Genomic DNA, 27,964 nt, shown 5'->3' with positions numbered 1-27,964 from the left:
ATGGTACTGCCACAACAAACCCGTAATTAGCCGGTATCGGCCCAATACCGTCCTGTTTACTGGGTCAATGCCATCTTTGAACCTAGGCAGGTAGAAATCTCTGGCACTCCACGATGTGATACAGCTCTGCCTCTCCACAACTACATGCAGCTGAACCACTTTTGTAGCTCCATTTGATAAAGGCGGGTCTGTGATCAGCTAGTCCTGGTTCTCAAGTGGCTGATAGTTTTCCATTGAACCCATGTCGATGTAGCACCTGTTGAGAGGTTTTCCGACGTTGTTATGGTACAACCATGACAACCGGTGGGCGTTTGCTCCCAGTCGTTGCTTCCAGTGTTGGAGTCTTGCCACTTCCCTAGCTGTTGTGAAGGAGCGGACATGGCTGAGGAAGCTTTTCTTGACTTCAGCCTTTTGTGCCGAAGCTTGCCATCCCTGGAGGAGGCGAAACTCGTCATTTATCAATATTCGGACATCTTAGCTCGGCTGGCAACTTCCCTTTGGAAAACCGAAGAGGAAATGCCAGCAAGGAGGTGCAAATTACTTGTGTTCGTGGGTTTCAAGCATCCAGTGATCAAACTGCATGTTATTTAAGGCTGGGTCAGGTTTCATGATATGGGCTGATCTCTCCCAGACGGAGCACGCATACTCTGCTGAAGAATGGCACTGAGCCAAAACGGTTCATCTTAGGGTGTGTGGTTTGGCTCCCCTTTCGGAGGTTGCACACTCTCGGAAAAAATGGTCTGGATAACATTGTTAACTTATTTTTTATGATGGGACTGCGGTTTGGCCGAAGTCAATTGAGCGTGATCGGCTGACTGATAAGGTTTACGTACAAAACCCCGAGCCAACGAGGTTTTTGTATAGAAAGCTGCCGGACCACATTTTGCGAGAGTGTGTCCGTAATGTTGCAATATCACAAAATGTAATGGGGCACGTGTTGAAAGTGGCCATCGGATTGAGGTGTTCACCAAAAGATTTCACACCATGGACCAAAATGTTAAGAAAACAACAATTAGCAATAACCTTTAATTTATTTGGTAGATGCCCCTTTAAGTTAGCAAAATACAGTCTCCTAGCTGAGCAAATTGATTAAATTGCGCCCTCCATTGTAAGTCTGATCACAGAAGCTAAACACTACCTTCACTGGTATGATGTCCCAACATGTACTGTTATATGATAATTCGTTGGTGGTCAGACCAGACACTGACGTGACCCACATAAATATACACCGCGGGAGTAGACTGACCTTGAGAAAGTGGGTTGGGAAGTTTTGTTTTCGAGGTGAACTGTCTGTACGGCAGTACGGAATGTGGTGACTGACGGGTTGACGGATTCTTGCAGTTGTACTGTGTAAGGGAATTCCTACATTGTCAGAATGCCTGGAATTGACTTTCTCCGGCTTCAAGATGCAAAAGAAAATTCGCCACAGGTTCGTTCGATAAAATATAACTTGCTTGGCATGGGCATGGCAGTCAAGAGTCAATCTAGTCATACATGTCATACTGGACTGCCTCCGTCATGTCCGTAAACATAGGCCACACAGCCGCCATCTTTGAACCTACTCGGCGAAGTTTTCAAAGTGATTTCCACATTGCGACTTCAGACCCGGCACAATTGCAGAATACCCCGCCACACGATCTATCCACCTCGTAGCCGGCTACGAGGTCACGGTTGGTTGACCTCAATAAACATTCTCAGCGCTACTTGTAAAGTTGTATGTACTATCTGACTAACCCTCAATAAACATTCTCAGCGCTACTTGTATGTATTATCTGACTATGCGTCATGCTCCATTGCACTCCCACTTCGTAACCGCGTAGCCGCCAACAGGGTAGTTGGTTTGGACTTTGATTTTTTTTCAGCAACTCCCATTCCTTTTGTGTTGCTTCGTTCTCAAGCATATTCAAGGGTAGCCCGACTGCGTCTGGCCGTACAGTACTATCGCAAACTCTGTAGTACGGCCAGACGCCCGATGCTTCCACAGAGACTGAATTTTGTTGGTCGCCGATGTAGCGATTTTGCTACATCTTTCGATCGCGATTATCTTTTCATCTAGGACACAAATTTCCAAAGTTAAGGTTCGTAGTCGTAGAGCAACTCATACCTTTTCGAAAAAACGTTGTTTGGTCTCAATATTTTCATCCATCTGGCCACAAGACGGATTTCAGTCATCAGATTCCACAAATATCGTCCCCCATGCGATCCCCCATGCGATTTCAAAATGGCGGCCGCGCTGTAATGTATGCAATATGCAGGCACGCCCGCGCAAACTCATGAATATGCATAAACAGTCTGTGACGTATGACCTCGTGTTTTTGGACGTGCGTGCGGCGGGGCCGTACTTCCAAAAACACAAGGTCATACGTCACAGACTGTTTATGCTTATTCATGAGTTTGCGCGGGCGCGCCTGCATATTGCATACATTACAGCGCGGCCGCCATTTTGAAATCGCATGGGGGATCGCATGGGGGACAATATTTGTGGAATCTGATGACTGAAATCCGTCTTGTGGCCAGATGGATGAAAATATTGAGACCAAACAACGCTTTTTTCGAAAAGGTATGAGTTGCTCTACGACTACGAACCTTAACTTTGGAAATTTGTGTCCTGGATGAAAAGATAATCGCGATCGAAAGATGTAGCAAAATTGCTACATCGGCGGCCAACAAAATTCAGTCTCTGTGGAAGCATCGGGCGTCTGGCCGTACTACAGAGTTTGCGATAGTGCTGTACGGAAAGACGCAGTCGGGCTAATTCAAGGGGAGTCCCACTCCGTAGCCTCGTACAAGAGTCGTAGCCGCCAACAGGGTGGTTGGTTTGGACTTTGAATTTTTTCAGCAACTCCCATTCATTTTGTGTTGCTTTGTTCTCAAACAATGGACCCCCACTCAGGGGTGCGTTTTGGCGGTCATAACCAAGAATTGGTTCGGTGGTTTCTGTTTGGTTAATTGTTTTGGGGATTTGAGTACTACATGATCATGCGTAATTCTAGCCCAATTAAAATTGCTGAAGATATTCACCGACAAGAAACTACCGAACCAATTCTTGGTTATGACCGCCAAAACGCACCCCATCCGCGTAGGCTAGCTGGCAATGGACTTGAATTGTTTCTTTTCCAGTGATTCCAACCTCGTAGCCAGTGATTTTAGGGGTGTATTTCCGAGTGGCGGGGTATTCTGCAATTACTCCTCAGACCCAGTTCATTTATGCTTTAAAAATAGGTAGTGGATATTTTGCTGGAGGTAATGACGGCAAACTACCGATTACTAAAGGTTTGCCGGCGGCAATCCATATCAACAGAGGGCGCTGTACTCTTTAAAATAGGGCTGAATTTAGCTGGAGTTACCCAGCCCTGAGTTTTATCATTGGGTTGTCATCTAGGGCTGGAGCGAGTTTTTCTCGTAACTTGTAGTATAGGCAAAAATGTTTGGAAAATGTTCAATTTTGTCCCCGTTACTCACTAATTGCAACTGCAACTCACCCCAAACTTGCCTGGAATAACCATTACACAGGTCCTTGAAGTAAAAAAACGATCCACGATGAAGATTCAGCCTACAATTGCAGTGAAAAAAGGAGGAATAACCGCTAACCTGACAACCTTTCAGGCATGGCCAGGACCGCAATTGGTTTGTGCACAAAAAAAATTGTGTACAATGAATGGCGGTCGATTAACAGGCACAGAGAGCGATCGCTGTCAACTACTCGTTTTTGCCGGCTGCGCTGGCTGTTGGCGCATGACGTCACGCGGAAGCGTAACACCCGCTGACTGTTTCATGCACTATTGGTTGCGGTTCCAGTACCAAAGCTGTGATGCGAGTGGTAAACCTTATATTAGTGCATGAAATAGTCATCGGGTGTTACGCTTCCGCGTGACGTTGTCACGCTCCAACTATCGCATCGGTCCCAACTATAGTTGGGCCTGTCCCAACTGTAAGTTCCACTGTCAACTACTCGTTTTTGCCGGCTGCGCTGGCTGTTGGCGCATGACGTTGTCACGCCCCAACTATCGCATCGGTCCCAACTATAGTTGGGACTGTCCCAACTATAGTGCGGCAGTTGGGTCGGCCCAACTATAGTTAGGACTGGAGTTGCGCCGGATGCTTCATGCTTGATAGATCTTGTTGGATTAAATCTTCCGCGGCGCTGGCACCGTGTATTCGTCGTGCATGCATGCCGCAATGCTGGCCGGTCACGTGGTACTGCCTAGTTGGATGAGTTGTCCAGCTGCTGGGTTTTATTGTCCAGCAACATTTTGCAAAATTCAAAGATTGCCATGGCCGGCCAACTATAGATGGGCCCCACCCATAGCTAATGTCAAAGGTCCCAAGTAAAGTCGGACAGTATGTAACAGAGCTAGCTGTAGGGAATGTTTTATAGTCGTACATCAATGTAAACTATATAGTTGGGACCGCCAAATAAAAATATTGCGGTGGCCCAACTACAGATGGTCCCCACCCATAGATAATTTCATTGGTCCCAAGTAAAGTCAGATGTGTATTAGAGTTGTAGGGAATGTTTTATAATCGTACAACAATGTACATTATAGTTGGGACCGCAAAATAAAAAGATTGGAGTGGCCCAACTATAGATTCGCCCCATCAGTAACTAATTTCAGTGGTCCCCAGTAAAGTCAGACGTGTATCAGAGCTGTAGGGAACGTTTTACAGTTGTACATCAATGTAAACTATAGTTGGGACACCGCAAAATAAAAAGATCGGAGTGGCCCAACTATAGATGGGCCAGCCCAACAGTGGAACTTACAGTTGGGACAGGCCCAACTATAGTTGGGCCAGCCCAACTGTGGAACTACAGTTGGGACAGGCCCAACTATAGTTGGGACAGGCCCAACTATAGTTGGGACCGATGCGATAGTTGGAGCGTGACAACGTCACGCGGAAGCGTAACACCCGACGACTGTTTCATGCACTAATATAAGGTTTACCACTCGCATCACAGCTTTGGTACTGGAACCGCAACCAATAGTGCATGAAACAGTCATCGGGTGTTACGCTTCCGCGTGACGTCATGCGCCAACAGCCAGCGCAGCCGGCAAAAACGAGTAGTTGACAGCGATTGCTCTCTGTGCCTGTTAATCGACCGCCATTCATTGTACACAATTTTTTTGTGCACAAACCAATTGCGGTCCTGGCCATGCCTGAAAGGTTGTCAGGTTAGCGGTTATTCCTCCTTTTTTCACTGCAATTGTAGGCTGAATCTTCATCGTGGATCGTTTTTTACTTCAAGGACCTGTGTAATGGTTATTCCAGGCAAGTTTGGGGTGAGTTGCAGTTGCAATTAGTGTGTAACGGGGACAAAATTGAACATTTTCCAAATTTTTTTGCCTATACTACAAGTTACGAGAAAAACTCGCTCCAGCCCTAGATGACAACCCAATGATAAAACTCAGGGCTGGGTAACTCCAGCTAGGCTGAATTATAAGATGTATTAAATTCCCACCAAAAGTTGTGTAGCACGTTTGGTGTAATGGTTAAGCAAAGGCTCTAGTAAGCGGGATGACTCGCATTCGATTCCGACTGCACCACATTTTTAATTTTTTTTTTCTCATCCCCAAATAAATAAGAATATTCTTCTTTTATTATTTTAACATGTCTCAAACATTTTTTGCAGAGTATTACATTTTCTTTTTCAGATTTGTGGCTCTGGAGGATTTTTTTTAAAAGGGAAATAAAGTCCGAAATTATAAAATGGTCTGAATCCCATCTTGTGAATACGAGGTAACAACGATAATTTTGGCATGGAGCCAGACTAAAACTTTTCACCGGAAAATGTTTAAGTACAAAAAAACAGTAACTGCGCATGTTCAGTGCATATCCGGCAAATTAACGTTTACTAAAGGTTTGCCGTCTCCGGCAAAATATACACTGCCTTAAAAATACACTCACCCTCTTAATAACAAAATTTGAACCTGCTTCCAGTGTCAGTTGCCCAGCTGCTGCGTAATTTACGATATTTTCTGGAGCCTTCTTGGCAACTTGTCGGTCCAACTGAACAATGGGATACGAACCAATATGCAGGGATCGTTCACCTGTCAATCATGCGTGCACGAGGCACGCCGTAGTCTCAGACCAAAAGATTCTGACTATTCCTGATGAATCAATATAGACGTGAGCGTCGGGAATAATTGTCAGGTCTGTGAACCAGACTATCACCGGGCCTGCGGGGCGCGCATGCCTCGTGTGTGCATGATTGACAGCTCCACGAATTCAAGTGACATTTATTGGTTTAATAGTTTACATTGAGTGATGGAGATACTTCATAATAATTTTCCAAATTTAGGCTCTTTTTATTTTGACTTTTACGACATCAAAAGTACCGATGTCACTTTTCTTTTCCTAGTTCCGGATCGGTTCAATCAGTTCCAAATCGATCAAAACTTGCTTCGCGCCAAAAAAGAATCACGCGAGAAAATCACTTTTTTTTCAGCCAGAACTTACCGAGCAAGCATATTTTCTGATAAAGTATTATTTCATTTTCCTAAAATAGTTCATTCAAGAGAATTCCACCAAATTTAAAAAGGAGAAAAACGTAAATGATTTTGAAACGTTTGTCTGCAGTGCAATGGCATGACGGACCGAAAACATTTGACACAGCACATAGAATACGTCACACAAAATCCATTAATGCGCATGTAGTTGGGTCGTAAGGCATGTAAGGGACGAATAAGTACATGCGCTATCTGGAACTAGTCAAATGCATACGGTCATTTGTTGGCAAATTTTCAAAAATTAGAGACTCTACAACTTATCTTGAGATTTTATTGAAAAGATCTTCATGTATCAAGAAGCTTACATTTTCCTTTTCAAAATGCACTTCGTCAGAAAAAAAAACATTGGAGACTAATCCAAAAAAGGTAGGTTTTATTTGAAGCTATCCGGACCTACCAAAAATCCGGAACTAGGAAAACGACTGTACGGAGTAACTTGGACCCAACTTATCGCCTTTTTAACATTCGGACATGGTCTGGCGATAGTGTAGACCCGTGAACGTGACGTAGTTTACAAGCCACGTTGTACAATTTTGTGCAATTTCGAACCAAGCGAAATTGGTTCAAAACAAAAACTGAACATTGCTCATGATTGGTCAATCTGACACCACCCATCATATTCGCCACATGAAGCAGACGGGTAGCTCGGAGGGCTCCAATAATTTGGCACGCAAGTGACCCTGGGTACTTGTCCAGTTAACGTTAAAATCTAATTTCTACACGTTCGTATGGGTCTTCATTGACGGCAAATTTCATCGAAATGACACATCCTGAACACGCGGGAAGGCAAATTTGGATTTCTAGGCGAGTACTAAACATCCATACGAAATTATGCATGGCGGATCAATTTTGCCAGGTTCGAAATGACACAACAGCGTGGTGTTGTATACAATGCCACGTTCACGGGTCTGGCGATAGTCATGATAGTGGGGTCCAAGCTAATCAGTATATACATGTATGCCGAGCAACACAATTCTGTCATTGACCCAAAAACCCAACATTGCCCAACAAAAACATCAGATTTCGCCTTCAAAACAGCCTCCAAATTACTAGACGCGCCACCTGAGGTACAAGTAGACATCAATAATTAAGATGGTTGTACTGAAGTATACAATATTTCACCAGCTGCGTTGACGGGATTCTAACGTGTTTCTACCGTGATAGGTCCAGGCGCGGTTCTAGAACCAATATTTTGGGGGGGCTAGCACGGTGGATCCAGAATTTTTTCAGGGAGGCGTGCTGAAATGTTGACCGGTTATTTTTTCCAGACACATAGGCCTCCGAAAATCAATAGGTGGAGGGGGGGGGGGGGGGGGGGGGGGGGGGGGGGGGGGGGGGGGCTCATGCCATATTTTCAATGGGGAGCGCCAATAAAATCCTAAAATCATTCACACCATATTAACTAATGCACCCTTGTCACGGCTATTTCTTCTTTTAAGGGGGAAACCGTTCGCATGTACATCACAATCCTTCCTTTTGCTAATGCAATTTTTTTTTTTTACGGAATTTATTTTTTGGGGGCTAGACAAAATTTTGGGGGGGCTACAGCCCCCCCTAGCCCCCCCGTAGAACCGCGCCTGGATAGGTCAATTACTAATGTCACCCATGAACGTGGCTTGTAAACTACGCCATGCTCTGGCTGGTATCATTTCAAACCTTGCAAAATCGTCCCTTCATGACACAAACTGAACATTATTTTACCGTGTGATGAGCACTCGTTATGCATCGTTGCATTTGAACGAAATTTGACGTAAAATCTGGCCTAGTCCGAGTAACTTGGACCCAACTTATCACCTTTTTAACATTCGGACATGGTCTGGCGATAGTAAGGTCCAAGCTAAACCACATCAGTCGGTCGACACAGTTTTGTCTTTGACCCAAAACCCAACATTGCCCAACAAAAACATCAGATTTCACTCTCAAAATGGCCTACAAATTACTAGATATGCCACCTGAGGTACAAGTAGGCATCGATGAGTAGGATAGTTGTTCTGAAGTTTACTTACAATTCGGATAAAAAGTGAAATTTCCCGTTCAATTCCGAGAGTTTCCCTCGCGATCGTGAGTGCTCGTTAAATTTCCAAGGAATTCCTAAGCAAAAACGGAAAGATTCCCATATCTGGCCATCACTTGTCACCCTGTGCCAGGGCTCGATTTACAAAAAAAAATTGGCATGCACTGGTGCATGATGTAGACCAAAAAACCTACATGCACCAAGAAAAACCCACATGCACCATAATTGACTTACACCCGTCTGCTTCTCTGAAGGCATTCTTTCTCTTTGATTTATCGAACTTTCAATACATAGCCTTTTTTACTCGATCATGCTCAAGGCAAGCCTAGACCCGTGAACGTGGCGTTGTATACAACGCCACGCTGTTGTGGCATTTCGAACATGGCGAAATTGATCCGCCATACATAATTTCGTACATATGTTGAGTACTCACATAGAAAGCTAAATTTGCCTTCCCGCGTGTTCAGGATGTGTCATTTCGACGAAATTTGCCGTCGATGAAGCAAAATTGTGCCGCAGCAGGATTCCAGTCAAACCAGTGAGTTTGGCGGTTTTGAGACATCATCTTTCATTGAAAAAAAAACCTTTTCACTTTGCCGACGCGCATGGCTACGGCGACGCGCGCGCATACCAGAAACCGGAGACTTTTTTTTTTTGCATAACGTGTTGAGTAAATCTGCTAGTGTGGCCTTTATTTACAGAGGTAGTCCACTAAATAGGCCACATTTATGGGGCTACACTACGGTTTAAAAGTTAAATCTTAAGTGACCCCTCAAAAATGGCCTCCCCAAATTGTTCTTTTTTCACCTCTATTATCCCATCCCAGATCCCATAACATATCTCATACCATTCAGCAGTCATTCATGAAGCTACTGATCAACTTGAAATAGACCAAAAACAACTAAAATATGAAAATTGTTGATGATTTCTGGGGCTTGTCCATAAAAAACGTCCAGTTTCAATGGCTGTCGTCCATTTTGTGTGGTTAATTATGCAAATGCATGCATCACCTGATGACAATGGAACAATCTGTGTGCGTGATGTATGTGGGTACCGCACCGCTTTCAGGCGCCGCTAGTGGGTTCAATTTTTGTCTGGTGCGTTGTCGTGGAAAGGTTACTGCTTTCCACAACAACGCACCAGATGGAAATTGAACCCACTATGCAATGTGCTGGCTTAAGAACAGAAAAAATGCGGGACCGGTTCACAGTACAGCTATTTAAACACTTTGAAAATAATTTAGATTCATTGACTCTTTTCCTGACATTTCTGACATTCCTGAGCATAGTCATGGTGCTACCTTTGAATACCAAGCATGGAACACTCAAGTTGGGACAGTCCTAGCTTAAGTTGGGACCATGGTCTAAACATCACTAAGGTGTTTAAATGAGTCCACTAAAGAAGGGTGGTGTTCTCGTTATATAGGAACGGGGCCCATTACTTCACAAAATCGACAAAATTATAAACAAAATGTTATTTTAAATTGCCTCTTTGTTAAAATGTTTGGACCGTGTGAGTGCACGAGGACTGGTCACCATCATTTTTTGTTTTTTGGAAGTGTAATATTTTTGGTTGTATCAATTTTTTTTTTCTTTTCAATATTTAGGCAAGGTCCATGCTTGGACTTTTTGAAGAAGACACCAGCCTTTTTACTGGTTATGTGAATGGTTTGCTGGCTGCTTGCAGGAGGGTTGTAGACTGTGAGGTAATGTAGCAAATCTCCCAACCACTTAGTCTTCAAATTTCAGCTTTCTTACTTACTAGTAAGTTGCGTTGAAGAAAATAAGTAGGAAGAAAATAACTTATGTTTATAAGTGTAGTGAAAAGGATTACGTACATGTACATCTTTTTGGAAAACAGTACAAGACATTTGATAGAAACTGTAATTTAAGATCTTAAAGGTATAGTCTATCATTTGTAATTTGTGCATTTTGTTCGTTTGAAGTCAACAAAAGTGCTCAAAATCTAAAGAAGGGTGCTGGACAATTAACCTGATGAAGTTTCAGCTCAGCTTCAGCTTGTACTCCAAGAAAAACAACATTCTAGGATTTCAATTTCAAATCAAAAGTTGCTGAATCATGTTTTGAATTGGGCCTGAATTCAGCATCCGAGACACATTCTCACTGAGCTGATTGCAGCTACGCGATGTCGCGCACTAATCCGACGAATTATAGCAACCGCGCACGTGTGTGTCGTGCCAATGCTTGCGCACGCTTTGCTGAATAAAAAAAAAAACTACTCACGGAAATTTCCAACAGTGCGTCTTAAGACACACCGTTGGAAAGGCCTTCTTTCGTTGATTACTTCAAAATGACAGCCTGCCAGAAAGAATAATTTCACAGGGAGTTTAGTCCCCTTACTATCTTTCAACCAAGTATGTTTCCAACAATAATTACGTCAGTTACTTTTTGGATAGCTGCAAATGATGGACTATAGCTTTAACCCTAACTCCCTGGCATCTTTTATTAGGAACTGGACCATGTCCATCAAAATCCATCCATCACTGTGCTTCCAATACAAAAGTGTACCGGTACATGACATAACAGAATCCACCACTGACGCACTTGACATCTTGGACTTGCTACACATGGCTTTTATCACAATAGCAGTACAGGAAGCCAGGCAGAATCAATCGGATACCCCTAGCACTACTTCAGGCTATTAGGCCCAAGTCCATCATACTCCATCAATATTTAGTCACATCAGGCCTCCTGGACCAAGTTCCCCAAACTCCACCAAAATCGGGGGGGGGGGGGGGGTGGATTTTGATCTAAATATAAATAATCAGGCAAAAATGTCAAGGCTGATCAGAAGCATATGGTAGAGTAATTAGGAAGGAAACAATACATGTACATGTACATGTAGTTGTTTTAGTTTCATACTTGTTGGTTTTTCCCCAGACTGCGTTATCAGTTGCTATCCAGACACTATCACAGAAGCTTCAAGAATATGAAACATTGGTGAGTACTAGAACATGTAGAAGACACAAATTGAATGATGGTGTTGTGCAGCAAACACTGTGATAAACCACTGGCACAGTCTTTGTACATTAAGCCTTGTCTGAGGTAATGGTGTCCATGCAGCCAATCATTATGAAATCATTCAAAATCACCCAAAGCCAGTACACTGAAAGAAAAGCATCCATGCAATATTTAGAATTGACGGTACAGATTGTATCTAGTTATTTCCTCTTTACTGATTATAAAGTACTTCATTAGATTGCTTGTTTCAAAGACGTTCTTTTTGAAGTTTGGTTACAACTAAACAAAAAGTGGAATGACAAATTGAAGGAAAAGGTCATTCCAGAGAAGGAAAGTTTCTAAGTGGATTTATTGAATATCTAGTGAGTCAGTGAAATTCTTTCCCTTTGCAATTTCCATCATGTTTGTTAAAATTATGAACTCTTAAAATCATGACAGAATTTTCCCCTGGGCAGAGATGACAGTATTCTGGCTTCAACCCTCAAGCAGTTTGCACAGACAATGGAAGAGGTGAGAATTCCTAAATTTATGTCAAAATTCCTGGATTCTTGGAACGATGCAAAGAAATGCAAAGAAATGGTCAGAAATAGACAGATTAGAATTCCTCTCTTTGTTGGCAGTATTAACAATTGGTGATGAAGTATGGATTCTTACATGTAGTAAGCTACACTGACATTTTCTTATATGCAATTGTAGGAAGAATCACCGTTTCTTATTAAATACATGTAAACCCATTCCCCCTTGCCACATCTCTGTGGGTGGCAGAGTTTAGCTTTTCAATAGACTTCAAGACATCATAATCCATGATTGACACAAAGCAATCCCCAGACCTTAGTTCAAAGTTACAGTCTTCTTAGCTTTGTCAGTGGTGCTGCAGTGCTGTTTTGGGGGGTGAAAGAAAGGGTAGAGACTCTAGTCTTACCCAGGGGTAATAGTACCATCCAAACCACTGAGCGTAACTTCTTTTGTGTTTTCAAGGTCAGCTCGGTTTACACAGCTCATTCTACTCAACTGAATGACTTGATGGTTCAGCCATTGTCTTCATTTACCAACGGTGACTTGAGTGAAATCACAAATATGAAAGCACTCCAGCGAATGATAGAACAAGGTACAGTTTTTCCAGTTTTGCAATATTTGTTATCTTAAGACTGTGGTTTTCAACAACATCCAACAGTAGGTAATATTTGTTGGATCCATTAAGATTAGATCAGGAGAGTAAAGACACCTTGTCCTTAGTATATCCGCTCCGTTCACAAGCACCCCCTCATCTTGCCTGACTGCAATTCATTTGCCGCGAAGCGCAGCCACTGCGTGTAAATAGAACAAATTCCCAGGTGTACGTGCGTCACACACAAGGAACGATGCGCGTCAACCAGTGAAATGTCCCGCCCATGGGGCGTCGTCGTTATGTAAAAGGGCGCCCTCTTTTGGTAGCGCACGGAGCTCATTGGTCTATAGTCCTTATTTAGTACCCAGCAAGCCTCATCTTGTTTTTTTTTCCCAACAAGGTGCCTCGTGAATATCTAAAGGTATAATCAGTGGACTTTGCTGCATATTTGGCCAGACACTTGTGCCTATTTGATGCCTTTCTTATTTGTTCTTATTGTAACAGAACACGACAATGCAATAGTCAAGTACTGCCGGGTCTCAAAGAAGAAAGAGAATGAGACAAAAGCAAGAATAGATGCAAATGATGAGTTATACTCGTGCAGGAAGAAACTCTTACAGGTAAACATGTCAAGTTGGTTACCACTTGGAAACATTGTAAACAAATGTAAACAGTTTTTTTGGGGGGGGGGGAGTGATTAACTTTTTTGGTCTGATCTACATGTACACTGCAGATCATATAGTCATTGAAGCTGAGAGGATTTCCTCTGAATATTACAAGTAATAGTTTCATATGATTTCTTTGACAGAATTCCCTAAACTACTACAATTCTCTGAACCTCCTTCAATACAAGCGCACCACCAACCTGCTGCAGCCCATGCTGGGCTTCTTCCAAGCTCAGCTCATGCTCTTCCGTTTGGGCAAGGAGACCCTGACAAGACAGACGGAGGAGTATCTAGGCAACATCACTGAGAGTGTTCAGAGGTATGTCAGTACTTTGTCTACCTGCATTCAAATGTATAATCATGCCAGATTTCTATATTTGCAGTCAAAAGTTTTGTAATGATAAAACAGATGCAATTAATTGAATTTCCATTTGAAATGGATTCAGCTTTTGCAGTAAACCCTACATGCAAATGTTGTGTACTACTGATCAAAAGAAAAAAAAAAGAAAAAAAAAAAAGCAAGATATGTACATGTGCATGACATGTAGTTACAATTCTAAACATTATGTGTGCGTCATGACTAGAGTCTTTGCATGCTTTATGTTCCATTGAAAAAACGTTCACAGAGAGGATAGTTCATTTTTTTTTTTTTTTTTTTTGACGCCAACTAACTTTGAGGCACAAATGATGAAAGAGAAACCTGTTTTGACTGGGTTGATAGGAATTTTAGAATTATCACAGAAAATCTCTGAAATGGGAAATCAATGGCTTCGCTGTTGACATTATGGGCTACTATTGATATAGCAGATTTGCTGTGTAGAGATGTTCCTACATCAGAAACACATTCTTCGTGCATATATTACGTGATTTCATTTTGATTTGAACTTGTTCTCAGCTGATTTGTGATTAGCAAACTGCAAAGCTGATTTTGTTTGAATGGCAACTCCCTGAAAATGTAGCAGTAAACTTCTAGAGTTGGAGCAGTCTGTCTGTCGGTCAGTCAGTCTGTCTGCCCGGCTGTGATGTTATGCATTTCCACATACAGTCATGTAGACAGCTACAAGGATGTAGTTGATACTTTTGTCTAGTTGTTGTTTTTTTGACATCCAAAAAGTACTATGCCGCCCAATAGTTGATATTGTCCCCCACTGCAGCTTGATATTGAATGCTCCATCAGTGTGCTCCAGGTTTTAGTCAGTTTATTTAGAAACACTGCATTTAAGGGTGCGTTCCATTTACCCACTTACGTACACTGCACAAACTTTAGTGGTATGGCACAACGTTACAAGGAAACTGCAAAAGTCATAAAAAGTCACTTAAAAGTAATAACACCTCATCATGTTATTTTTTGGTACCAGTATATACACACGTGTATTTCTCGAACTAACAAATGTTTTCAATTGTTAGATTATAAGTTACATTTTGATCTGAACTACCGGTTATATAGGGGCTCTGTTTATTACTTTTCCAAGCTGTAAAAAATGCAAAATGTTTTTGCTACCTGATATTTCAGTTGTGTTGTTCACATAGATTCAGGTGCATTCTCCCTGTGCCCATGCAATGGGTGTGAACGCAATCAGTTTAGAATTAGTCATGAACACTGCATAACTTGACATGAACCAATGGGCATGCACGAGGGCTGATATGGGGCACAAGGAGCAGGAAGTTTAACAAAAGGTACAATGGGACCTTACAAGTTCGTTCTTAGAGTTTGAGTTTTAAAAGTAAACAAAGGAACAAATGTGTCTAAAAATAGTGGCACCCCATAATTCCCATTGGTCGAGAGTGTGTGTGCCTCACTTGGGTGAGTGTGGTGCATAGCAGTCCTAGCACATACATGTAGCTTATAGAAAAAATATTTCTAAATTTTGTTTGTATATTTCCTTTTTAAGAGTGACTAAAGTAGTGCTGCAGCCAAACTGCCCAAACCAAACCACAATTCAGCGAATACATGTAGCACTTCCGAACCAAACTGAATTGTTCAGTTCGGGTATTTGGAAACACAATTTTTAGCTGCAGAATTTTTTTGGGGGCAATCAAAATAATCAAGACTTGCAGGATAAAATTATAAAATTTACGTCTCATTAGAAGAAAACAATAGTTTAGGCTGACAGTACCGACTTAACATGAAAGGAAATTCATGTATGCATATGTATGTACAACGGCAATGCAGTCTGTGTTCCAGAGCCACTGAGTGGCCATGTGCATGCGCTGCCAGCAATTTGGGAAAATCATGTACATAATCTAACAAGATTGATTGGAAATGTCTCGGAAGCTGCGGGCCAACGAATTTGTCATGTTTGTGTTCATGCATGAGTCATGTGATTGTGCCATGTAATTTTTGAAAGGAGTAGTGTTTTAAGTCCAAAACAAATTTCATTCGTACCCCCTCCCCAGCATCCTGTTTGCAGGGCGGGGGGTACGAGCAAAAAAACAAATCAGGTGTTTGACCCAGTTACCAGTGTTGTAGCCGTCGAGACTGATCTTGGTCTCGAGACCAGTCTCGAGACCAGTTTGAACGTGTTCTTGGTCTCGACCACGCATGGTCTCGGAAAAAACGCTGGTCTTGGTCTTGGTCTCGCACCTACTGTTCTCAGAATTTTGGGCCGAGACCAGCACGAGCTTATTAGAAGAAATTGGAATAGTCTGAAGTGCATTAAAATTGTGTTACAAATGTACAGTGCACACCAAGGATGTGAGATACACGTGTAAAATGAAAATAATTCTAAATCCTTTTTCAAATTTTTCCAAAAAGATTGAATAAAAACCCGAGTTATAAACGAGGGACCTACGTTCACTCGATGTTCCTTTGAGTCAAACATACATAGCACAAATGTTTCCAAACCGTTATTTGATTTACAAAACCTCAGAAGCACCACATGTAGGCCTACTTGATTACATTCAGGTATGTGTAGATAAGTTTTACCTTAACCAGTTGATAAAGACACTGTGATGGTGTCGCAAGCTCCTGATACGAGCTCTGTAACCAAAGACTCAAAAAGGTATCTTTTATTTAATTGATATAATAATGGGACAGGAAACAAACTTTCATGCTCGAAGTTTTACCTTATGTTTTACTTTTTCAATGACTGCCCTCTGTTATGTCAATCATTGTTGATTTATCATGTAAATCATGCTGGTCTGCAGACAAAATGTCAGGCATCCACCTTTATGAAATGGCTTAACATTTAAACGTGTGAAATGTTTAAACAGTTCTTAAAATATTTGCTAAACGTTTACAAAATGAATGCAAAGTCGCATCCTTAGTGTACACATGTACATGTACATGTAGTTGGCACTGACTTTCAAGCTTTGTGCTTTTGTCAATATGCAAGCAAAAATTTCTGAAAGGAATTCCTTTATGTGCACTACCGTATGTACAGCATGTGCTTGTGAGTTGCTGTGCTTGTGAGCCGTTGGGCTCCTTGTTAATTCCACTTTCGAATTTACACCAATATATTTCATATTTGATCCAGTATATTTCGCAAATGTAGCATTCTGATTCATCCTTGTTTCGTGAAATTTGTCTCATGAATGTGAGATTGGCATTGAATTGAAAAAAGCAATTTCCTTTTTTGTTTTTAATTATTCATTTAAATGTTAAAACTGTCATTCAATTTTGTTAGTGGCAAGCTATTTTCACATATGTTTCAACCTCTTTGACTTTTTAAAGAATTTTTTTGAATAGATTTTGCAAAATGATTTCCCCCTCTTGCTTCAAAAAGGTAATCTAACTCTTTTGTTGCACCTTTAAATGTATGTGCAGATGACCATGGAATCAGTGGATCATGCATGACTTGCTTGGGTTTCTAGTTCCTTTGAATAAAGGGCAAACAGAGATACATGTTAACTTCATTTATGGATTTATTTAAACAAAAGGAACATCAAAATCACACTTGAAAAACGAGAAACAAGAAATGTTAAACGAGAAATGTTGTAAATCCATTTACATATTTTCCAAAACGTGTAAACGAAACGTTAAAAAAAGGACCTTTGTTTTACGCCATCTGCCTTCGAATTGTACATGTACATTTATTTCACAACTTATGAATGCTTTTAATCTCATTTACAAAGTATTTGAAGCGCTGCATACTTGATTATATTCCGAATGGTTGAGTATCTATTATTAGGCCAGTCATATACAATGTAAACAGTAAACTGCGTTTGATGTTTCCAATGCCGAAGTGTTCCCCCTACAATATTGTATGGGCTGAGTGTGTCTTGATCTTTTCCACACACAAAAAATACCCATGGGATTCCATTTTCATAGTATTTACCTTTTTTTCATCGAAACTACTATACCAAAGTCTTTGAGAGAAAAAAGTTGTCCTACCGGTCGTACTGAAAAAAACCCTTCCAGTGAGTGATTGGCATCCCATTGTCCAAATTGATACAAGTTATTTTCTGATCATGACAAAGTATCTCTTTCAGATTGGCTTTGAGACTTTGAGATTTATGGAATGTTCTTTGCTTGTGTGAATGAGAATTTTGTTACCGTGAAAGGGCAGCCCATATGTTGAAACGGTTCTTAAAATATTTGCTAAACTTTTACAATATTACACACAAAGTCAAATAATTCCAGGTACATGTATGTCAGAGGGTGTAGTATTAACTCAGTAACAGTGAATGCACAAAAGGTTTAGGCCTATCCAAGCTACAAAACCATTGCCCTTTAACTCCCCCTTAACCCTAACCCCCTAGGCCCTTGTTGCTTACAACCATCCTCAATCCTCCAAAATCCTCCAAAATTTTCCAAAATTTGCAACTCCGCCTAAATTTTTCAAAATTGTCAGACAGTCCTGCCTCAAAATGCATTCATCCTCAATCCTCCAAAATCCTCCTCATCCCAAAACTTTGCACTCGTGTTTAAATGAAGGATAACCAACGCCAAATCCTTCAAAATCATCAGACAGTCCTGCCTCAAAATGCATTCATCCTCAATCCTCCAAAATCCTCTTGTGCTTCAATCACCATTCATCCTCAATCCTCCAAAATCCTCATGTGCTTCAATCACCATTCATCCTCAATCCTCCAGAATCCTCATTTGATTCAATCACCATTCATCCTCAATCCTCTAGAATCCTCCAAAACCGCCAGGAGGATTTTGGAGGAGTGAGGTGGGTTAGGGTTAATAGGTCTATTAGGCCATCAGCCTGGGGGTTGGGTCAGTATCAAATGAGGGTCATTGTGAAAACATTTCCACCGCTCACACTACAAAGCTATCACACACTTTCCAATTCTAGATGTGTATACCTTGCCAAAAGTCGCTATGAACATTACTCGTTTCGTTCATTTGATACCGGTGGCCCAATTTTTGGAGCGAAGCTGATAGCCTTTATGCACAAAGTGAATATGAATGACCAAAGGGTGAAAATGAAATGATAAAAAAACAAACGCTTTTTCAATTGCATGTAAAGGAGACATTTTTGAAATCAGAATGCTGCATTCGTGAAGTTCTCCGGACTAAATATGAAATGTATTGGTGTAATTCAAAATCAGAAAATTTTAAACAATGAAGCCCAATAATGTTCTGGAACGAAATTAAAGTACTTTCCATGGAATTTGAATGATACAAGCGTTAAAGTAACAGGGAATCCTATACCGGTATGTTACACTGCACAAGTGAATTTGTGCATTTTTCGCAACATACAACTTTAGATTGATTTAAAAAAACAAACATTGTAACTACCTAAAATTGTTGGTCTCTTGAGTACTGGACGTCACTTGATTTATGTTTGTCCACTTTATGCACCATTTTGGTAAACTGAATATGACAAATGTAGGTCTACATGTAGGTTATTATTTTCAAATCCAGATTATTGTGAGGAGACCTGCCACAGATTCTGTGAGGTTTGGTAATGAGAGCAAAGTAAGGCATACTGTAGAACATGTGACCAGTGTTCAACTTGTACAAATTATAGCACAGGACATGCAGGACAATGGCACTGGAGTGCCTCATTCAGCAAGCTAGTTAAGTTGTGCTCCAACCACATTGTGTTTCATATCAAAACTTACTTGCTGTGTATACATGTATGTACAAATGAAGGTGAAAAACAAATTGATGAAATTGAAAAATAGGAACTGCTTTAAGAATGGAGAGCTCAATTTAAGTCCAGACTTAACGTCTTTATTCCTGACAGTGTCCATTCGGAGATGGGTCAACTATCTCAGCGATCCAGTGATAAGATGCAAGAGATTACTGAGAACTCCACATATTACTACATGCCTGAACCTACCCCAGACATGCAGATGCAGTCTAGACCAGTCAATACTGGCCTTAGTCAGATAGCTGGATATCTCATGATCAGAAGGTAAGCTGAAATTGTTAGTCAGGCATTCATCTTAGTTGAGTGTCACATCAAAAATAACATCAATGAAATTTGCTTAAACAAATCCCCATCAAGACATGAGTCTTAGAACTACAGTAGAACAAGTAAAGAATGATGTTACAATTAAAACGAATGTGAGTTGTAGTTTTAAGTCGATATCAGTGTAGTATTACAGTTTGAAATTATACTTGACAAGTGAATATGACCTTACTGTGTAAAGAAAATTGTGTTGTATGAAAATAGAAGTGGAAAAAAAATGCAATAGCAATCACATGTTGGATATCCTTGAGATCAGGTTGCATGTACTTTAAAAAGTCTCAAGTAATTCCCAATTTATTTTTTTTGCCCAGTTCTTTCCTTGTTTGACAGTATTTGTTTGTCCTTGTTTGGGGTGATGAACATCTACATCTATGAAGAATAAACTCTTGATGCATATTTGAAGGACACTATGCAAAGTTGAAGGGTATTGGTGTAGTATTTGTCAGTGTATTCTTGAATGGTTACTGAGATGTGTTTGTTTGGCAGCAAATCTGGTTTGACTCACCGATGGGACAGACAGTATTTCTTCACTCAAGGTGGCAATCTGATGAGTAATGCCAAGGGACAGGTATGAAATTCAGAATATCATTGGCAGTCAGTGTCCACTTGCATCCCTGTTTTCATTGTGTGGTTGGCAGCTCCTGGGTACCATACGTGTGCGTGTATAAAATTCCTTTATAGCTCAAAATTCAGGAAATGTGTCAGTCAGAGGCCACTTACATCCCTGTTTTGTGTGATGTTGGTTGATATGTGAGCTCCTGGGTACCATACACGTGTGTGTATACTTTGCCTTTATCGATCCAAATTCAGGGAACGTGTCAATCAGTGTCCACTTACATATATGTACATCACTGCTTTGTGTGATTGGTTGATATGTGAGCTCCTAGGTACCATACACGTGTGTGTATACTAGCTTTGCCTTTATTGATCAAAATTCAGGGAACGTGTCAAATCAGTGTCCCCTTTACATGTACATCACTGTTTTGTGTGATTGGTTGATATGTGAGCTCCCTACACTACACAGCTTTATCCTACTTTTGACTCTGTGCTTTGGTTGTAATTTTCACTTGAAAAATTATATCTGGGGAAACAATATTCTGGTCGAACTCTTTGAAATAACCAAACAAAGTAAACAAAATCTGAAAATACGTATAATTGGTGTCAATATGTTTGTATAAATATTTGCTTTTCAAAAAACAGATGGTGGGTAAATGAATGGCACACAGCATAATATTTCCAAAAAAGCCACATAAGGTTTGTTAGTGTTTGTTTGGAGATAGTGAATTGTTTTCAAGTTCAGAATATTCTCAAATTTTTCCTTAAAGCATTTGCCATACAAGTATGTAATTTAAATATTATATATAGGCCTATAGTTAAGTAATTTTCACCAGTCTCTTGAACATGAGGAAAAGGAATTCCTGTCATATAAGTACAGGAGGATGAGAATAAATGCTGAACTGACATGAGATAGCTTACACTGTTTTCACCCCTTAGGATATGTAGGAAGCATAGGTAATTAGGTATATCCTATTGACTGATTGGCAAAAGCCTTTGGCACAGTATGAGAGGATATTTTCAGAACCTGCGGTATTCCTGAGATTGAGTGTTTGTAACCATGAGCAGGAGTTTGGATGGCTGTTTACCGGTATGATGAGTTATGTAGCCGGAATAGTTCATTGAATGTTAATACCTTGGAGTCTTTGGGGAGACATTTTAAACAGGAAATAAGCTACAACCGTGAGTACTACACAGGAGAATGGCTTGAGAAACCGAGCCGTATTTCATGGCCCTGCACTCAACCCATCATTTCCACTGACTGTACTTCAGTGCATTTCAATTGTTCATATAGACCCTAAACAGTAAGCACAGCAAAGAACGCAAGCATTATACCATGTCTGTCATGATGAATTCAGCTGTTTTTGCTATGAACAGTACCTATTACAGTCGAGTCTCGTTAATACAAACTCGTTCGGACCTAGCCAAATTGTTTGTTATATCAGAATTTTGTATTAAGAGGAACATCAGTCCCATTCATTGTGCACATAAATGCACAGTCGGGACTAAGGCTTTATGTTTGTTATAACCAGAATTTTGTATTAACAGAGTTTGTACTAACGAGAGTCGACTGTACATGTATAAGGGAATTCAGGTAGCATTGCTCACCTTAGACTTTGCAACCAAGACTATGTCTTGTGTCGTACCAAATGTTACATATTTAAGTCCAGAGAAATTATTGCCAGCATATGCATGTTTGTTTAATGTAGTATATTCAGGAGTAATTAATGTATCGGGTTTTTTTTTCCTATCTCTTTTAAAACTGAACATTTTTTTAATCATTTTCTTTTACTTGGGATTCATCAGAAGAAAATCTTGAAAAAAAAAGATGTTATCACTAACTGCAGTTAATATGTTGTATAGCATCAGCTGTTTGCTTTGTGTGTTACAGATTGCAGGAAGTTTAGTCCTAGATTTGGATGGCTGTACAGTCAATGCAGCAGAAGTTGATGATCGTCGCTTCATCTTCCAAATCACCAGACCAGAGGACACTAAAAAGTGAGTTCTGTGGATCTGCTGTGATGTGGCCTCCATTTATAATCGTTATACAAAGAAAATTGAAGGGAAAAAAATATTTAATACATTGACTACATGTACATGATGAAGTTGAATGCTTACACTATTCCCTTTGTTGACATTCATTGAACTGATGAAGGCCCACTTGGCAAGTTTCCAAAAAGCAAACACACATTTTTTATTTTTTTTATTTGAGCTGTTACAAAGAAAAGTTAGTTGAGAAATTCAACAACATGTAAATTGCAAATACGAAATAAATTGCAATAATGCAAATATGAAATGTTAAATGTGTTGTGTCCATTGGTGCTGGAAAAACATGATTAACACTGGAAAAACAAGGGGAAAAAAATGCTGTTTGTTTTCAATTGTCAAAGTGCCGCTCACTGAATCTGTCATGCCCATAGATCACAGGACATGCTTGATGTCGGCTGTGTTGTAGAAAAAATGTACCTAGGCTACTTAGTGGACGCACAAAGTCAATAGCTGGTTTGGATGTGTTAACGGATGTAGTATTTGAGAAAGCAGTTTTGTTCACAGTGAGCAAGCTGAAGTACTGATATAAATGTCTTTCTTCTTGGAAATGACAGCATACCAGGTGTAATGATTTCAATGGATATTTGATACTGTTATTTACTTTCACTCAAGTAGGGTATTGAACAAATATTTTGGCAGTTTTGTTTTTAAATCTCTGCTAATGGTATACATTCCCTTTAACAACAGTTGCCATGTTATCATGTGACTCACGTTGTCCTATTCTAGGTTGGTTACTCTTCAGTGTATGAGTGAATCTGATAGAGCCGAGTGGATTACTACAATCCGTAACATCTCCAGTGGCTTCTACATGCCAGAGAACAAACACCAAGTAAGAAGCAACCTATTTCATTCCAGGTCTCATGTAATATCTCTTCATTTTCTCTAATTATAAAAGTATACAACCCCCTCCCTCCCCCCTCCCCCTCCCCCTTCCCCGCCCCCGACTAATGTTATGGTACTAATGAAATGGGGCCAAAGTTACACATTGAATGCTAAGTTCCTAAATTCTCAAATGCCAGTAGAATGCAGGAGAAAATATTGTACATTGCAAAATGTTGGAGGGAGGGGGCGGGGGGGGGGGGGGGGGGGGGGTTGGACAGCACAGCCCCCGGACCCCCCAAGCAGTATGATGTCTTTAAAAACTTCTGAAGAGAATTACATTAAAAAGATGTACATGCAAGTCATCCTTTGCAATGTTAACCAACATGTAATATTGTCCATCAAATATTTGTTGAACGAAGAGAATAGACTGAAATTTGCTTTGCACCAGTATAACCTCCAGAATAATGTGCCAGGGCTCTACTATGTAACTGAGCTATCTGACAAGATGTTGGCAGTTGCCCAGTTTTTCAGTATTCCAGAATATCAATGTTTGTGCAATTGTACCTTCCAGGGTAATATCCCTCAAGCTCAAGGTGTTGGAGATGCACGATCACGAGCCTTCAGTGCCCCACCCACCGCAGGGACAACTCATGGAGGGGGAGGGGGTGGGGAAGGTATCATCACTACCCCCACCGGTGGCACACGCCCCAAGCAGCCTATGTCTCTGTCCAATGTGCCCCAGAAACAACGAGCTGACAGTTTTCAGCACAGGTATGTACATGTAATTATTTAGTTTTTTTCCACAAGTTATCTAAATATTTTATTTTCCTCTAAAACATGCAAGTGTCATTAACATGCTTCTACACTGGCACTTCTGTGTCATACTTTCATTGAGCCATTAGTTTTTAGTTTGTGTTAAAAATTGCTGGTCAACCTTTACCTATTTTCTTGTATCTTACATGGGAATTTTGTAAAGGATTCCATGCAGTTGGCAGTTCCCCTATACAAGCACATGTAGATGTACTGCATGCGCGCTGCATGCATAGCGCACATATCTGAGACGAGACACACAACACCACATGCTTCACAGTATAATATGTACACAGTCCAGTACGGTAAATTCATACAGTAGGCCTACTACTAATGAGGCCTGCATGTTTTTTTTACCAAAACGCGAATTGAAGCATTTACCATTTTTTTTCTTAAAGCTATAGTCCATCATTTGCAGCCATCCGAAAAGTAACTGGTGTAATTATTGTTGAAAAACAAACTTGGTTGAAAGATAGTAAGGGAACTAAACTCCCTGTGAAATTATTCTTTCTGGGAAGCTGTCATTTTGAAGTAATCAACGAAAGAAGGCATTTCCAACGGTGATTCTTAAGAAGCACCGTAGGAAAATTTAAATTAGTAGTTCGTTCTGTTATTCAGCGCAGCGCGCACAAGTATTGGAACGACGCACACGCGCGCGCGGTTGTTATAATTCGTCGGATCAGTGCGCGACGTCGCGTATAGCTGCAATTCAAAACAATTCAAAACATGATTCAGTAACTTTTGATTTGAAATTGAGATCTTAGAATGCTGTTTTTCTCGGAATGTACAGCTGAAGCTTAGCTGAAACTTCATCAGGTTAGTTGCTCAGTATCCTTCATTAGATTTTGAACTCTTTTGTTGCTTCAAACGAACAAAATGCACAAATTACAAATGATGGACTGTAGCTTTAAGGAAGAAAAATGAACCCAGAGTTTTCAGATTTTTTTGTTTTTTCAGGTGAGGACAGAACAATTATATTTGGTTATTCTTACAAATATTTAGTAATGAGAGCCTTGGCTTGGCTGTATTCTTGTTGAACAGTGGCAAGGAGTCATCCCGTTCAAGTGATACTAGCTGCTCAAGCAGTCAAGACATCCCAGCAACACCTCCACCATCTCCCCTTGATTCTGTGCTGTCCACTACACCAATCCAGTTTGATATGATCTCACCCAGTGAAGAGCAACCGCCTCCAATGACCAGATATGCTCCACCCACCAGGGAGGGATCACAAAGGAGGATCAACCCATTTGGAGATAAGGAGCCGAGACCCATACAAAGTAAGTCCAAAAATGCATCCCAGTGTTGCAACAAAATCACCCTAATATCAGGGGAGACTTTTGAACTTAAGATATTGTATGAGCAACATCTGCCCTTCAAGTATAGATACCTGTTATTTATAGGTAGTCAGATTCAAAATCAGATTCAGATTCATATTATATTAGTCATGTAAGTTAAAAAAAGACATGAAATTCTTTTATAAAAGGGTAAAAGCAATTTTAAAAAAACCCAGTAAAACAGCAATCTGATGTTGTCTTGTGGATCAGAAGCTATTGAAGTAAAGTGACTTGCTGAAGGACACAATTGTAACCTCTGTCCTTATTTGAAACCATTTTGGAGACTGTCCAAGTGCATATCTTATGAAGTTTGGACTAGTCTGATATCTGGTCTCTAAGACTCTAACCATGATGCACAGGAGGCACGGATATTTGCAACACAAATGGATAATCTACACACCAAACATGATTCACCATTACCCTGACTGTCTTCCTAATCCTTGCCCTAACCTCATTTCTAAACAATATCCCTACCCGCATCCTTAACCTATGTGCGTTCATTGTTTCTGTTTTCTTAATTCTTTTAATGCCTTTATTGAAAGGAATTGAAACAATACGCTATGATCCTCGAGTAGCGGGGGCCATTTTGAGCGGCTATATCAGCTTGCAAGTTATTTTGTTTGCCTATCTCATACAGTTGTAGGAAGTACTGATCCTGTGGGCTATGTCCAGATGTACTCGTTGAGGTTCTTGGGGTCAATGGAGGTCAGACGAGACAAAGGATTAGACATCGTCATGGATACCATCAGGAAAATCATGGCTGCCAGGGCAATTCATAACATCTTCAAGATGACAGAGTTGAACCTTGTGGTGACCAGCCAGTCTATAAGGTCAGGGGTCAACTTTGTCGGCATTTAGTGTAGTTTTCCCCCTTAAATGCATCAAATTAACAACCACTTTAAATGCAGCACCAATTAATAAAGCATGAAATTTGCCGAAACGATAAACTCAAATTCATGAAGGAGTTGTCAAAACATTCGATCAGCTTTTCTGAAAGGAGAAAATCAGTGTGCCACTTTTTGTCCTTACCTGAGTAAAATCTGCCTCTCGGGTATAGCAGAAATGCAGAACAAATAAAACATTGAAAAGGAAACGCCAGCAAAAGGAGGAAAAGTAAAATCTGCTTTCCATGTAGCAGAAAAGAAAAAGTAAATTTTATTGAAACGTACATTCTGCTTTTCTGGAAGCAGAAAGGCAGAAAAGCTGTAAAAATAGGATGTTTGAAAACGTTCAATGTGCTTTTTGCTATTCGGAAAGCAGGAAAGCAGATGTCCACTTTTGGTCCTCCATAAATACTGCGTATTTATACATCAATTTCTTGGCTTTAGAAATGTAAGGTCCTTCATTCCATTGCAGATTGCTTGACTCTGCCAAACAAGTAATCAAAGCTCATCATGATCTGACTGATGTGTCATTCTGGGCTGCCCATCAAGAAAACAAAAGGTACTACATTCACTGTCCTTAGAAAATCGACGTTTGAAAACGTGTTATTGATCAAATATGTTCAATACCTGTGACAGTGAGAGTGTTGTTGTCAATGTTCTTTTGATGGATCGGGATACAGTACACGACTGTTGAGAAATTTCTGCATGGAGGAGCCAACTTGTCTACTGACTTGAATGAAAGTCAGTAGACAACTTGAAGACAATTTTGATAGATCGAGGCAAAGCATTCTTCTGCCTCACAAAAAAACACCATATCTTGATAAAAAGAAAAGAAAAGACAAAGGAGTCTCGAATCATACACTTACACACCTATCGTATGTACAAACTAACAATTTGAAGTGTCCCACGCTGCAAATTTGTCTCCCACAATGCACTGCGAAAAAATGACTCTCCGTGGTTTCCTCTTAGTGGCGCACTGTTTAGTGAATCACTCGTATTGCTTGCAAGGTGAGCACCTACATGTATTATCATGAAAACCACTGATGTGATTTTTTGGGTCAGAATGGAAGTTGTGATTAGGCAATCTGTCAACATAGTAAACCCATGACTGGATAGCTCTGGTCAAGCGTTGGTAGTGTATTCTGAAAGTTTCAAGTTATCCTATTTCTGTTAAATCCAAATGTTCATATTCCACCAGGTTATTTGCCTTTATAACGCGTCAGCAAGGGGCTAGACAACAATCCCAGTTCATATGCCATGTCTTTGAAGCAGACGTCGGAGCAGAGGAAATATGCCAAGCCATTAGTCTGGCGGCCGACATCGCATTTCAGGCATTACTCCAGCAGCGTACCACAGCTCTTGCAGTGGGTCAAGACAAGGTATGCATTAAGATAGGGCTCGCTCAATGACGGCCATCTCTGTAGGAGAACTGCAACTGCGTATGTTACGTAATCAAACACGCATTGCGCAGTGTTGAAAATGTTCCAAACACGCGCGTTTGTTGCTCGAAATGTGTTTGAAATACAAAGCAGCCGATGCACGTTATGCAAGTTGACGCTCAAAATGCAGATGCACGTGGATGGTCTGTAGGAAATGACGTCATTTGAACGAGACCTATTGGGGACTATACACAGTTGAGATAATTCCTTTTGGCTTTTGTGTATATTTTATTGTGTTACTGATTAAGAATGTGATGTTTACACATTTACTTGTTTAAACGAAAATACAAATATAAATCCGTTTACAAATTTTCCAAAACGTTTAAATTTAAACCCGAATTATAAAAAAGGGACCTACCTTGACGCGATCTTTTTTTGAGTTAAAGAAATTTACAAAGTCTTCAAACCTATTTAATTTACAAAAGCTTA

The 27,964-nt window shown here is 40.5% G+C and overlaps 1 protein-coding gene across 2 annotated transcripts in view; it reads left to right on the top strand.

Annotated features, from left to right (window-relative positions):
* The first annotated feature begins 1,208 nt into the window (after positions 1-1,208).
* The window catches only part of LOC119721875 (DCC-interacting protein 13-alpha-like), a 29,604-nt gene continuing 2,848 nt past the window's right edge, over positions 1,209-27,964 (top strand). The window contains exons 1-16 of one of the 2 annotated variants that reach the window (XM_038191811.1): positions 1,209-1,350; positions 10,127-10,225; positions 11,421-11,480; positions 11,940-12,011; positions 12,480-12,609; positions 13,114-13,229; positions 13,418-13,593; positions 19,415-19,585; positions 20,129-20,210; positions 22,089-22,195; positions 22,973-23,075; positions 23,640-23,839; positions 24,920-25,155; positions 25,850-26,042; positions 26,569-26,655; positions 27,295-27,475. In XM_038191811.1, coding sequence (XP_038047739.1) covers positions 10,136-10,225; positions 11,421-11,480; positions 11,940-12,011; positions 12,480-12,609; positions 13,114-13,229; positions 13,418-13,593; positions 19,415-19,585; positions 20,129-20,210; positions 22,089-22,195; positions 22,973-23,075; positions 23,640-23,839; positions 24,920-25,155; positions 25,850-26,042; positions 26,569-26,655; positions 27,295-27,475 — 2,004 coding nt within the window. In that variant the 5' untranslated portion in view covers positions 1,209-1,350; positions 10,127-10,135. Of the gene's footprint in view, positions 1,430-10,126; positions 10,226-11,420; positions 11,481-11,939; positions 12,012-12,479; positions 12,610-13,113; positions 13,230-13,417; positions 13,594-19,414; positions 19,586-20,128; positions 20,211-22,088; positions 22,196-22,972; positions 23,076-23,639; positions 23,840-24,919; positions 25,156-25,849; positions 26,043-26,568; positions 26,656-27,294; positions 27,476-27,964 lie in introns of both variants that reach the window. The other variant, XM_038191810.1, reaches the window with a different exon arrangement.

Source organism: Patiria miniata, unplaced genomic scaffold, assembly GCF_015706575.1.
Source record: "Patiria miniata isolate m_02_andy unplaced genomic scaffold, ASM1570657v1 HiC_scaffold_14, whole genome shotgun sequence".
Lineage (NCBI taxonomy): Eukaryota > Metazoa > Echinodermata > Asteroidea > Valvatida > Asterinidae > Patiria > Patiria miniata.
Note: the sequence above shows the minus strand (reverse complement) of the source record. Positions and strands in the feature narration are given on the sequence as shown.